The sequence below is a fragment of the Carassius carassius genome, chromosome 2 (assembly GCF_963082965.1).
Source record: "Carassius carassius chromosome 2, fCarCar2.1, whole genome shotgun sequence".
Taxonomy (NCBI): domain Eukaryota; kingdom Metazoa; phylum Chordata; class Actinopteri; order Cypriniformes; family Cyprinidae; genus Carassius; species Carassius carassius.
Genome location: NC_081756.1, coordinates 22619178 through 22634354, shown reverse-complemented (window position 1 = coordinate 22634354; position 15177 = coordinate 22619178). Strand labels below are relative to the sequence as shown.

Genomic DNA, 15177 nt, shown 5'->3' with positions numbered 1-15177 from the left:
CAAGTAGAGTTTAGACCAAAAAGCTCTATTTTCATCTCATCAGACCACATGACCTTCTCCCATTCCCCATTTGTATGAATGAGTGTGTGGACAAGTGTCTTTTATACATGTAACAGTTCAAACCGGTGCAGTTAATAGAAGTTACGAGTTTAAACCGGTGCAACTAATAGAAGTAACGAGTTCAAACAGGTGCAGTTAATAAAAAGTGGAGAAAAGGAGGGCTTCCTAAAGAAAGACTAACAGGTCTGTGAGAGCTGGAATTCTTACTGGTTGGTAGGTGATCAAATACTTATGTCATGAACAATAAACTGCAAAAATATATATATTTTTTTTAAAATATACAATGTGATTTTCTGGATTTTGGTTTTAGATTCTGTCACTTAGAGTAGAAGAGTATACCTATGATAAAAATGACAGACTCTTACATGGTTTGTAAGTGGGAACCTGCACAATCCCCAGTGTATCCAATGCTTTTTCTCCCCACTGTAGATAACTGAGGGGAACACTTATTTTAAAAGTGCCATGTTGACACTGTTTTGGAGTTTCAACACTGAGTTCAAATGACTGCAAACAATCCCATATGATACTTCATCTGGTGCCAACTCTCAAGCAAAACTATATTCTTTCCAGTTATTAATTTAAAATAACTTTCATATTATCTGTAATCGAATGTGTCCATCCTACAATTCCCCCTTTAAAACCCTTGCCTCACACTTGAATTGCCAGGTAGGAGTTTATTTTAATAACTGATTGTTTCTTTTATCAACATGACAAAATATTTTGTCTTTTTTATTTATAATACAGAGCTTAACTGTAGAGACCTACATTTCAGTTGGATAAAGGAGGGTACATAAATTAACCAATATCAAAAGCGTATGTTGGTTGATTGTTGTGAGTTTTTCCATCTTATACACACACACACTCGAGACCAGCGTATGTCCTGGTTAAGACTATCCGGGTCCCCACATAGTCAACCCCTCCCCCACACCTTTACCCGCGCGCGCGTCTCTCGTCTGGAGCTAATGATTGCATCTCGTGACTCACTGCCACTGGACGAGCAGGTGCAAAGGAAGCATCAATCAACGTGTTCATCTCCAAGGTAAGCTAAACACTTTTATTTCAAATGTAATTCATGTGCTAACTGCATAACAAATGCCACTACAATATATTATGGAGAAGGTTAGTAACAAAGCAGGCCTTGCTAGCAATAATTTTAACTTTGCAGTTTTCTGTTCCAGTCGGGTTAAGTCAGTATCATGTTAGGTAACGTTAGTTTGCTAACGCGCCTATACATGTGCAATGTAAATGGAAACTATTTAGCTAACTACCACTACCAAGCTAACCATTAGCTAGATTGAAACTTAATGCATGCCATAAATCCTATTTTTTTGCGTGTGTTGTATAATTGAATGACTGATAATCGATAAATTTGTGTTTTATATGATATGCACACTACAGTAGTTAGCTTGTATGTTAGGATGGACTACTATGACAATTAGCAAGTTAAATAGAGTATAGGATCTGTTGTCATTGCACTTCCGCACTACAGCGTGGTTGGGTTGTATGGCGGGAGAAAAGCTGCCATCAGGGGTAGGTACAATAATTATCTGTAGTAAAACCAATTAGACCACTTTTAAATATCTGAATGTTCATTTAAACTATTTAAACATTATAATGGACCTACTGTATAGATGTTTTATGTCGTAGAACAACTTCAAACATCTTTAAATGCTTGAAATCATTGATTTCACTGGTAGTTTAAGAAAACACGACTGCAATGTAGGCAACACAATCCCAATTATACCATATAAAGATTATTATTGTGTTATATCTGACAGGCTAAGAACTTCTTTATGGAGCCAAAAGAGTCTCAATAAAAATAAATGCACACACTACATTCACATATGCACACATAGGATTCATACATGCACACACATAATTCATAAATACACACACAGGATACACAAATGCGCACAAAATTCACAAATGCACACACAAAATTTAAAAAGCACAGAAGATTCAGAAATGCATACAAAATTCAGAAATGCACACACAATTCAGAAATGCAAATAACATTTACAAATGCGCTCAAGATTCACAAATGCACAGGACAAGATTCAGAAATGTATTTCTGATGCACACACACATATATCTTGATTTACAAACTGCTTGCGGTCTGTGAACTTCACTGCATTTGTGTGTGAATTTTGAGACTCCCCTGACTTAGCTCAACACACGAATGCCTTTTTTTAAACAAGGAATGATCTGCAACCAATCAGATATATCCCATGTTTTAGCCAATCACAAGAATGCACCCCACGTGGGGGATTGTTTACTTATAAGCCAATCAGCAAACGACTCACTTTCCTCTCGCAGCGAACGACTCACTTTCCTCAGCGAACGACTCACTTACCTCACGCAGCCGGACACCCACTTTGCGCAGCAGGAGACTCACTTTCCGCAGCTGGAGAGTCACTTTCCTCTCGCAGCGAACAACTCCCTTTCCTCACGAGTCGCACAGCGAACGATTCACTTTCCTCACGAGTCACGCAGCGAACGATTCACTTTCCTCACGAGTCACGCAGCGAACGATTCACTTTCCTCACGAGTCACGCAGAGAGCAACTCACTTTCCTAAGCGGACGACTCACTTTCCTCATGCAGCCGGAGACCCACTTTTCGCAGCCAGAGAGTCACTTTCCTCTCGCAGCGGACCACTGACTCTCTCTTCATGTAGGGACCAAATATTATAATTAAAGTGACTTCTATATTGCATCCAAAAGAATATTTAGATATATTTAAATATTCAAAAAGGTGTACCTTTTTTTTTTTTACTTTCATTAAAATATTTCAATAAAATGAAATAATTGCCTATTGCAAATTTATGAATCCATAGTTAACTTTTTTTTCTGCAGTCACTGGGTTATATGTATTGAGACATTTTTAAATTTATATTTTGTAAAAAATAATAAAAAATAAACCTGAATTGTATTCATTGAATTGTATCTAAACATCTGTATTTTCATACAATTTCATAAATAAGTAGGCTATAATATGCCGCACCACAGGCATATCGCGCTGTGTGAACGCGTTCATGTGATTGGCTTATAAGTAAACAATCCCCCACGTGGGGTGCATTCTTGTGATTGGCTAAAAGAAGGGAGATATCTGATTGGTTGCAGATCATTCCCTGTTTAAAAATTTGTGTGTCGAGCCAAGTCAGGGGAGTCTCAAAATTCACACACAAATGCAGTGAAGTTCACAGACCGCAAGCAGTTTGTAAATCAAGATATATGTGTGTGTGCATCAGAAATACATTTCTGAATCTTGTCCTGTGCATTTCTGAATCTTGAGTGCATTTGTAAATGTTGTTTGCATTTCTGGATTGTGTGTGTATTTCTGAATTTTGTGTGCATTTGTGTATCCTGTGTTTGTATTTATGAATCCTGTGTGTGCATATGTGAATGTAGTGTGTGCATTTATCTTTATTTAGACTATTTTGGCTCCATACTTCTTTGTCATACAATTGGCAATGGGTTATTTACTGCATTTAAACTTATGTATCTTGCTACTTAGGTTAATGGTTGCTACTTAGGTTTTCACTCATGGAGAGAAGACGACGACTTCGACCAATCCAAGATGCGGAGTACCATATCCAAGCGGGGATTGATAAGCCATGTCTCCAGCAGCGTTTTATCAATAATTTTAAAGGTAAATGTTAAACTCCTGAATATGATTTAGTTGGAATCAGTGAAATGCCTGCATTGATCAAGTCTCTTGCTCAAGGGCACACTGCACAATGGTGGTTGCTAGTACACAGGGATATTAAAACTGACAATTCAACAGCTTTTAGACATTTGATAAACCATTTATTCCTTCAGCACAGTGCTTTAAGCAATTTTGCTTCTGTGCCCAGCCTGATTGCAGTAATCTAAGGGTTTGACAGGGATTATTCCCTGTAAAAACAGACAAATTTTTTTTTTTTACCTTTTATTTAACCAGGTAGGCCGATTGAGAACAATTTCTCATTTGCAACGGTGACCTGGGGAGCAGCTGGGATTTGAACCCAGGACGTTGTACACACAAAGCATGCACTCTACCACTGAGCTACCAACTGCTAATTTAATCATCTTTTTCTTTTGTCTTAGGCCGAGGTGTTTTTGCCACTGAACTCATATTCAAAGGCGACTTTGTTGTGGAGTACCGAGGGAAACTACTGTCACAGCAGCAGGCAGAGCTCCAAACTATTGAGTACAATGAGTCTGCAAATGTTTTTCTTTTTGATTTTCAGTGGAAGAGTAAAACATGGTGGTAAGTAGATGAAGTGGCTATGTAGCAATGTTACAATGCAAGGGCCATGTCTAAAATCTAGAGTTGTTCTCTTTATGTTAGTGCCTTTGTCAGTACTACTTCAGTGACAGTTACCTACCCTTCAGTGCACCTTCACAGTGACAGTTACCTACCCTTCAGTGCACCTTCACAGTGACCGTTACCTACCCTTCAGTGCACCTTCACAGTGACGGTTACCTACCCTTCAGTGCACCTTCACAGTGACGGTTACCTACCCTTCAGTGCACCTTCACAGTGACTGTTACCTACCCTTCAGTGCACCTTCACAGTGACTGTTATCTACCCTTCAGTGCACCTTCACAGTGACAGTTACCTACCCTTCAGTGCACCTTCACAGTGACTGTTATCTACCCTTCAGTTCACCTTAACAGTGACTGTTATCTACCCTTCAGTGCACCTTCACAGTGACAGTTACCTACCCTTCAGTGCACCTTCACAGTGACGGTTACCTACCCTTCAGTGCACCTTCACAGTGACTGTTACCTACCCTTCAGTGCACCTTCACAGTGACTGTTATCTACCCTTCAGTGCACCTTCACAGTGACAGTTACCTACCCTTCAGTGCACCTTCACAGTGACTGTTATCTACCCTTCAGTGCACCTTCACAGTGACAGTTACCTACCCTTCAGTGCACCTTGACAGTGACTGTTATCTACCCTTCAGTGCACCTTCACAGTGACAGTTATCTACCCTTCAGTGCACCTTCACAGTGACAGTTACCTACCCTTCAGTGCACCTTCACAGTGACTGTTATCTACCCTTCAGTGCACCTTCACAGTGACAGTTATCTACCCTTCAGTGCACCTTCACAGTGACAGTTACCTACCCTTCAGTGCACCTTCACAGTGACTGTTATCTACCCTTCAGTGCACCTTCACAGTGACGGTTACCTACCCTTCAGTGCACCTTCACAGTGACGGTTATCTACCCTTCAGTGCACCTTCACAGTGACGGTTACCTACCCTTCAGTGCACCTTCACAGTGACTGTTATCTACCCTTCAGTGCACCTTCACAGTGACAGTTATCTACCCTTCAGTGCACCTTCACAGTGACTGTTATCTACCCTTCAGTGCACCTTCACAGTGACGGTTACCTACCCTTCAGTGCACCTTCACAGTGACGGTTACCTACCCTTCAGTGCACCTTCACAGTGACGGTTATCTACCCTTCAGTGCACCTTCACAGTGACGGTTACCTACCCTTCAGTGCACCTTCACAGTGACGGTTACCTACCCTTCAGTGCACCTTCACAGTGACAGTTATCTACCCTTCAGTGCACCTTCACAGTGACAGTTACCTACCCTTCAGTGCACCTTCACAGTGACTGTTATCTACCCTTCAGTGCACCTTCACAGTGACAGTTACCTACCCTTCAGTGCACCTTCACAGTGACTGTTATCTACCCTTCAGTGCACCTTCACAGTGACTGTTATCTACCCTTCAGTGCACCTTCACAGTGACTGTTACCTACCCTTCAGTGCACCTTCACAGTGACAGTTGTCTACCCTTCAGTGCACCTTCACAGTGACAGTAATCTACCCTTCAGTGCACCTTCACAGTGACTGTTATCTACCCGTGACTGTTATCTACCCTTCAGTGCACCTTCACAGTGACGGTTATCTACCCTTCAGTTCACCTTAACAGTGACGGTTACCTACCTTTCAGTGACACCTTAACAGTGACTGTTATCTACCCTTCAGTTCACCTTCACAGTGACGGTTACCTACCTTTCAGTGACACCTTAACAGTGACTGTTATCTACCCTTCAGTGACACCTTCACAGTGACTGTTATCTACCCTTCAGTGCACCTTCACAGTGACAGTTACCTACCTTTCAGTGACACCTTAACAGTGACTGTTATCTACCCTTCAGTGACACCTTCACAGTGACTGTTATCTACCCTTTAGTGACAGTTATCTACCCTTCAGTGCACCTTCACAGTGACGGTTACCTACCCTTCAGTGCACCTTCACAGTGACTGTTATCTACCCTTCAGTTCACCTTAACAGTGACAGTTATCTACCCTTCAGTGACACCTTCACAGTGACAGTTATCTACCCTTCAGTGCACCTTCACAGTGACTGTTATCTACCCTTCAGTGCACCTTCACAGTGACTGTTATCTACCCTTCAGTGACAGTTATATACCCTTCAGTGCACCTTCACAGTGACGGTTACCTAACCTTCAGTGCACCTTCACAGTGACTGTTATCTACCCTTCAGTGCACCTTCACAGTGACTGTTATCTACCCTTCAGTGCACCTTCACAGTGACGGTTACCTACCCTTCAGTTCACCTTAACAGTGACAGTTATCTACCCTTCAGTTCACCTTCACAGTGACTGTTACCTACCTTTCAGTGCGCCTTCACAGTGACAGTTATCTACCCTTCAGTGCACCTTCACAGTGACTGTTATCTACCCTTCAGTGCACCTTCACAGTGACTGTTATCTACCCTTCAGTGACAGTTATATACCCTTCAGTGCACCTTCACAGTGACGGTTACCTAACCTTCAGTGCACCTTCACAGTGACTGTTATCTACCCTTCAGTGCACCTTCACAGTGACAGTTATCTACCCTTCAGTGCACCTTCACAGTGACTGTTATCTACCCTTCAGTGCACCTTCACAGTGACAGTTATCTACCCTTCAGTGCACCTTCACAGTGACAGTTACCTACCTTTCAGTGCGCCTTCACAGTGACAGTTATCTACCCTTCAGTGACAGTTATCTACCCTTCAGTGCACCTTCACAGTGACTGTTATTAGGGCTGCACGATATTGGGAAAAAATGACATTGCGATATTTTATTTTTCTGCGATATATATTGCGATATTTTTTCTTACAAACAAAAATGGGGTGAGCACACTTACATTCTCATTTTAATGATTTAAACATCGACACCATCGTGTCAATTGATTAATCTGCGGGAGGGAGAGAGAGCAAGACAGCGCTCGTTACTTGCCTCAAGTAGGGATGGGCATTCGATTAAATTTTCTTAGGCGATCGTCGGGAGAATTAACGATTGACTATTGATTAATCATTAATATTTTTATATTGAAATTCATTATTTCTTTAACTTTTTATAAATTAAAAATGCAATGAAAATACAAAAATACAGTTTGTTTTGTCCTCGATGAGATCTCTATTACAAGATCAACTTGTGGCAGTGAAACTGGACATTCGGTAGACCTGAAGATTCCTGCGGTGCTCTAAAACAGCGGAACCTGCAGCTGCGAGCCGGCGTTCTTAAACCGAGACCCATGGCCACTTCATCCGTTTTCTGTGATCGGATAGCTATCCAATCATGAAAAGACCAAATGTAAATGCCCTCCGAAACGCGTTCGAGATGGATTTAAATCCGATCGCTCAAACCACTTCAGGAGGAGATCCGAGACGCATTCCAAACGAAACTGGACAAGAGTAAATGCATCTGGTTGTTGAAACCACATATGTAAATTTGACTTATCCCAAAAATGCTAAGAAATAAATGTGTGAGAGCGTGGTATAGGCTATATGTCATGTTATAGCCAGATATGACGACGCTACTTCAACACGCATCACCACAGATGAGCATCTATTCATCAAGCCAACGTGCAAACTATCGCAAATCAAAGTGAAAGTCATTCATCAACACACAAATCATCTTCATTAAAAGTAAAGAAACGAAATTATCTTACCAGGGCTGTTGCCGCAATATCTTGTTGCGGTCTTTGATTTAGAAATTTTCGCTGATGATCAATAAAATGCAGCTCATATCAGTTGCTTTCGGTGACGTCCAACAATTTAAATATGCATATAGCGCTGGAATTCAAGATCGGATTTATATCCGTTTTGCAAAAACACATTTATGTGACCAGGTGTAAATGGAATCGTTTTGATAAATCAGAAATCCGATCTGAGAAAACGCATTAAGTTCCCATAGAACTTCTGCACCAGTCTACTGATTTCTGTTGAGAAAGATAAGCATGTTGACATGACCTGGGATCAGACGCGACCGCAACCTGGTGACAGCCAGTCCAGCCGCCAAAAACACCCGCTCTGAGGGGACTGACGTTGCCGGGATGCACAGATACCTCCGCGCTAAAATCAATTCCATTGCTTCAAGACTCCCACTACGCAACACAACCTGCATTAGTTTAATCGATAACAAATAAACATGATCGACGAAATTCTTAACGATCAGTTATTGATCGCCGATTAATCATGCCCATCCCTAGCCTCAAGTATGTGAAACATCTCAATGTAACAATACAAAAGTGCTTTAACTAATGTTTCCAAATCATTGCCACCTGCAGACCAAAGCGTTACAGAATTGCAAATAAACTGATTTTTTTAGTTTGAGGCACACCGTTCTATTAAGCTGCATATCTGGGAATGAGCTAGAGATGTGCATATCTCTGTAAATTGCCTGGTTACTTGAACTAGTCATTATTTGTATTAAAAACAGCTAGGCACATGTGAAACCCTATTTTCAGAAAAGGCAAAAAACATGGTGTGAGTCATTTGTCCAATTTGCTTTTACAAATACATTATTCCATACAATAGTCGCTTATAGAATTGTATTCATTGGTACATCCTGCTCAAATAATTTAAGTTAACCAAATACTGCCTCTTCATAGTCGAACCTCTGTGCTAATACATATTAATGAAACAAATGTTTCTATACAGCATTGATGCATGTGAAGAGGACTCCTCTCTTGGGAGACTTGTTAATGACGACCACAGAAGACCTAATTGCAAAATGAAAACCATAAAAGTAATTGAGAAACCACACTTATGTCTCTTCGCGATTCGAGATATTACAGCTGGAGAAGAATTGACTTACAATTACGGTGACTCAAACTGGGCATGGAGAGCACAGGTGAGTTACCTTTTTATTTCTATATCCAATATGCCACCTACCTGGAGAAGAGTTTATATTTCATGCAATTTGTTGCAGACACTCCAAACAAGAAAGCGGTAGCTGAATTTGTTTCTATCTTGGTTTACTTAGCAGGTTAACAAGGATGTACTACCTAGCGTGAAACCTGAGGTAGGAATTTATTAAGCGCATACTGTTTAAATCTTATCAAATGCAAAAATACATGTGAGTTGTTGTGGAGCAGCTGGGAACTTTTAGGTGTGGCCTATGCAATTGCACATTACAACTTGTAACATTTCCCTTTGTAGATTGGGAGTATAAAGTCTGCTGCTGCTATAGTACATGCTGATTCAATAGGGACTGAACTCACCACAGTCACAACTGTAGACTCACAGCCTGCTGACACAGGTATAGACCACTACAACTCCTATAAACCAACTACAAACCCTTTCCTGAAATGCTGCTCTTTAATTGTTCAGGCCAATTAGTTTTTATGATACATTTCCTATGCCAAAGGATCACACCATCTGGTTTTTATGGAAATACCTTTATTTCCATAGTTTTATCAGATGTCACAGTGGATTCTGTTTTGGATTTATCTATTGTATGCACCCATTTTGTACACACAATTAGAACATACAAAGTTGTAGCAAAAAGTTAATTTAACTTCTGTTGCACTCATGCATCCATTAAAAATTATTGAATTACATGCCTGTATTACAAAGATTAGAACCACGTATGCAGAATAAATGCAGTGGTGCTGTCTGATCAATACCTATCCTCCTCTGCAAGGTTTTCCCATGTTTTTCTCAGTGTAAATGCCCTCTACCTATATTTCACTTGTTGCCATCTGTGTGGTTTCCTCTCCTAGCCCCCAAAACACACTTCACTGGCACAGACACCCTGTCCCCCTACCCCATCACACATATCACTGTTGCAGGTCTCAAACTCTAGACTGATTGATTAGTTATTGTGTAAGGGAAGTGAAAAGTATAAATAAGGACTAACAAATTATGTTGTTCTTGCAGATGATCATTTGCAGAGTGAGCGCTCGAAGGTAAGCGCATAAGTGCCCCAGACTGGGTCAGTTTGTGGATCTGCACTATGTATTCATGATTGTCAAAGTTTCCAGTGTCTGGTTCCAAAGTCAAATGAACATTGAATTATACTCTTGCATAGCCCAAAAACGTCACTTCTACATCTATTTGTTGCTATACTAATACTTCAAGCATAATATTGGCCCACATAGGTATGGACACTAAATCATTTCTCATGTTCTGTACTTCAAATTTGAAATTACACAATGACAATGTGGATACATGGTGTTTTGATGCAAGTAGGAAAGACTTTCACATTTGTTTCTCATCAAAAGAGTGCTATAAAGCAGAGTAAGGTAATTACTTAAACTATAAAGAGATTAATACACATAGCTTATGTTGGTAGCATGAGCAAAATGGTTTGAGGCTGACTTGATAACTCTGACTTTAGTCGAATAACTAATTCGTACCGCATGACCGTAACAAAGACAAGTCTGGTTTCCAAACCTGCATTTCTTTGCTGGCACCCTGTCATATTTACATTTAAAAGGTTTGTGATGTGTTTTCATTATATTGTTTCAAAGTACTGGTGTACAGAACAAAAGAAATTCATTTTCAACATGAAAATCTTATCATCCCTAGTGTCAGTCTGTCTGAAGTAATAGACCATTACAGATTACTTAAATCCAAATGAATTTATCAACCTTTTTGTAGTATTGCATTTCACTCTTTTTTTTTTTTTAAACAATAATTTCTGGTACACTGATTGTTATATTTGGTTCAACAATTGCAGGCCAGGATTGACAAATTAAAAGAACACCACAATAGGTGTGAAACTCGGTATGAATCTACGGCAGAGAAGCGAAACGCTCTTCAAAGACAGCGAACCTTACTCCTACTGCAATTGGCAAACTTGGATAAAATGGTGAGTCATTTTATTGTACGTTGACAGAATTTAGGTAAAATATTTTCTGTTCTAAAAAATGTAGCAGGTAAACCTAGCCTGGGTAACGTCAGACCAATTCTCATTCGAGAACCACCCGTTCATTTTCTTGTATTTGAGGCCTGGTTTACGAATGCCCAGAGCCGTTTATTGGGCACTACGAATGTCTATCAAATGCGCTTGCTTATGAAATTGTTTAACAGTTGCTTTTTTCTCAAAACAAACTTACATTCTAAACTACTTAAAACACTATCTAAAGCTGCATCGAAAGGTAATTTCGCGTCTGATGCCATGTTGGATCCATAGAAACTTCTTCGATGTGTCGCATAGATGTCGTCATTGTCTTACTGATCCCTTCCCGTTCTGTGATTGGTTCCCTTTATCTGGGGAAAATTTAGTCCATGGTGTCCAGGCTGCCTTAGCAGCGTGAATCAAATCATGCGCAAGGCAGCCTGGGAACACCCAGGCTAAGGTAAACCAGGATTTGCATGAATTGAAAATAAGATTTACGTACTGCTATTTATATATTTGATGGAAAAGATTTTAAACATTACTGTTTGTAATTAATAGGCATAAGGGATAGGGAACAACAGTGATTTTACAATTGTATGTACTTAGTAAAAAAATCATTCTACACTCTTTCTGTAGCATTGAATTTTTTATTTGATTTTTAGCTGGGCCCAGAATCACATCCAGTCACTCCACCAGCAGAAGATTCGGTGATACCCTCACCAACAGACACACAGGTCATAAGACAGGTTTTTTTATATATAACCATTTAGTTTTAGAGCTGCACAGTATACATTATATTGTGGTAGTAATTATTTCCCAGCAACAATGTTTATCAGAATGTGTTTGACAGAACGATGCGAGGATGGCATTATTACAGGCTTTGTCCCAACCCTGTTAGGGCATACTGGATTTTTTGCACATATTTACGATACGTATTTACATTTGTGAGTTATGAATGACAAATTGTAATCAAATTATATCGATTTCTACATTTTAAACGACTTACCACTAACGATGGCTACAAACACCCTCTAAACAAACCTGAAAGTTTGGTCGGCACTTTAACCTCATAGGTAGTAATGAGTATTTATGATAGCTTTTGGGGACATTGACCTGTATTTTAACTGTCCTTATGGGGACACCTTTGGCTTAGTGAGGATGGAATCCTAGTCCTCTTAATGATAACCATTGGAACTCGTATGTAATTTCTTGCTGATATAATTTTTGTATATTTATACAACTAAAAACTATTATGATCCTGCTACTGTTTTTTGCAAACTATAAGGTGCACTGTAGCAGTTTTCCTATATGGTTAATTGGGTACATCCGTCAGTAAAAACCATTATAAATCCTAAAATATTGTTTGTCTAATTACTTTGTCCGCTGAAGTTTGGAGACGATGTATTTAAATGGCTACCCTCCTACACTGTTCATAAAAGATGGATAGAAACATTCTCTAAACAGAAGTTGGTAAAAACCTCAGGTCTTTATTTCAAATCCACTGTGCTTGTGTACAGGGCAAAAACAATAAAATATGTGTTGGCCCCAATACTTACAGAGCGCACTGTAGATGTGTTAACTGGTTCCTGGATTTGAATTTCTGTGTCACATGTCACTCTAGCAAAAGGAAAAGCTTGGTTTCCCCTTGTTTTTGTTTTGTAAGACTGTTATTCAGTCTCAATAAAGTGCCTAATCTGTTTTGTAATTTCATAGCCTCAAATGATCATTATTTTTTATTACAGGTATGGTCAGAAATTGACCATGCATCTCCTTCTACCAGCGAATGTGTACTGCCACTGGAAAGAACAGAGAGTGTATTTGTAAGTAACAACATTAATTACTTGCCTAAGTCTGTCAATTAGGGTTACATAAAATATCTACCTTTTAAGTCACTATTCTTGAAAGTTTGTGGTCTGAAGATCACATTTAACTGTGACAGGGTTTAAAAGGTATACGACTCACCAAGAAATATTTTGATTGTGTACTGCTCTGCATACAACTGTATAATGTCTAAATGTTAAACCAATATGTCTCCAATGATCTCTTTGTAAGAGACAAAACCACAGTAAGATTATTTATCGAAATGTCATGATGAGAAAGTGCATTATAAAAGAAATTGGTCCAAGTCACACTCGGCCAACATGAAATTGTAGGCTATTATTTTTGCTGTTGTGCTCCTGTATAAATTGAGGATAGAACGAACAAGCGATGTGTGATGTTATTTGATACCTTCTGGGGACATTGACCTGTATTTTAACTGTCTTTATGGGGACACCTTGTTTAAGTGGGGCTTGCATTATATGCATGATAATATAATTTGTGTAGAATTCTCAATACCTTTTATATTTGTCATGTTTGACTGATTACAGGTTGCCTTCCAAAACCACATGGACACAGATTCCAGCTCTGCAGAAGATGGGAATGTGTCCCACTCCAATCCCAAGGTAAGAAAGTATAGATGATGGCCACAGTTCATAAGTTTGAAGAATTCGTTAATTTTATCTTGACTGATTTTCGAAACGGTTTAAAAGGCAACTCTTTCAATGTTTGTTTGATACTTTAGACCAATTCATACTTGATAACTTGCATTTATTTTTGCAATTAGATATTAAACTATATTATTAATCTGTTCTGGTCCATGCCTAAATTCTAATATAATCACATCCAGTGTTTGGAATAACGGCGTTTTAAAAGAACGGCGTTATTTTTTCAGTAACGGGGAAATCTAACTTATTACTTTTCCTGTCGTTACAACGCCGTTAACGTTACTGAACGTTAAATGCAGTGCGTTACTATGCATTGATTTAATATGCAATCTGAACGCACCCCTGGCTCACACAGCGAGTGAGCAGGTGGGTTAATAACGAAATAAGCGTTATTATTATGATTGGCTAAGGCAGAGTCATGCGTTTCATGGTAGCCAATCAGAGCCAGTGTTTTTACACAGACGCGCCAGCGACGCCAAGCGCCAAACACACACAGTCACACACACGCAACAGCTACACAGAGATTCGCAGCAGCAGGAGAAATGGCGAGTCAGGAGCAATCCGATGAAAAGTTGTCATTTTCAAGGTGGAGATATAAGCACTACTTTAAATTCATTGTAGTCAAAGGCAAGAACGTGCATGTAATGTGTGACACACGCATCTACAAAGCTAGTGGCCAAAAACACTTTTCTTACTAAGAGTGCAGGATAAAACTCTTGCTGTCTGTTGACGTGCAATAAATCTCGAAAGTTATGTACGAACACCTGTCTGTTCTACTCATTTCAACTGACTTGTGAAAACTGCTAAAAAAAAAAAAAAAAATTATTTGACACACAGCAACTTTTTTTTTTTTTTTTTTACAGTAACGCAAATAGTTACTTTCCCTGGTAACGAGTTACTTTTATTATAGAGTAATTCAGTTACTACCTCAGTTACTTTCTGGAACAAGTAGTGAGTAACTATAACTAATTACTTTTTTAAAGTAACGTTCCCAACAGTGATCACATCGCAATTCAAATAAATTGTATCATTACTTTAGAGAAGTGACTACTAATTATAAATGTAGAGAACAGAAAATCATTGCATGCACATAACAAAAATGATCACTTTTACATTTTTCTTTGCAGTTTACAATTGTATGTACTTTAGTTAAAAAATCATTCTACACTCTTTCTGTAGCATTGAATTTTTTATTTGATTTTCAGCTGGGCCCAGAATCACATCCAGTCACTCCACCAGCAGAAGATTCGGTGATACCCTCACCAACAGACACACAGGTAATAAGACAGTTTTTTTTTATATATAACCATTTAGTTTTAGAGCTGCACAGTATACATTATATTGTGGTAGTAATTATTTCCCAGCAACAATGTTTATCAGAATGTGTTTGACAGAACGATGCGAGGATGGCATTATTACAGGCTTTGTCCCAACCCTGTTAGGGCATACTGGATTTTTTGCACATATTTACGATACGTATTTACAT

The 15177-nt window shown here is 39.2% G+C and overlaps 1 protein-coding gene across 1 annotated transcript; it reads left to right on the top strand.

Annotated features, from left to right (window-relative positions):
* The first annotated feature begins 1420 nt into the window (after positions 1–1420).
* Positions 1421–10167, top strand: LOC132098760 (N-lysine methyltransferase KMT5A-A-like). Its single transcript, XM_059504928.1, has 7 exons — positions 1421–1590; positions 3595–3710; positions 4148–4310; positions 9021–9213; positions 9346–9384; positions 9522–9621; positions 10085–10167. The coding sequence occupies exons 2-7, from the start codon at positions 3605–3607 to the stop codon at positions 10165–10167; spliced, it is 684 nt and encodes a 227-aa protein (XP_059360911.1). The 5' UTR covers positions 1421–1590; positions 3595–3604.
* Positions 10168–15177: the final 5010 nt, after the last annotated feature.

What these genes read in the sequence shown, in the direction of transcription:
- LOC132098760 (XM_059504928.1), top strand. Translation starts at nt 3,605, where the DNA reads ATGGAGAGAAGACGACGACTTCGACCAATCCAAGATGCGGAGTACCAT. An exon ending in TGGAAGAGTAAAACATGGTG is followed by an intron (nt 4,311 to 9,020) that starts GTAAGTAGATGA and finishes GTTTCTATACAG; the next exon opens with CATTGATGCATGTGAAGAGG. An exon ending in CTCACAGCCTGCTGACACAG is followed by an intron (nt 9,622 to 10,084) that starts GTATAGACCACT and finishes TTCCTCTCCTAG; the next exon opens with CCCCCAAAACACACTTCACT.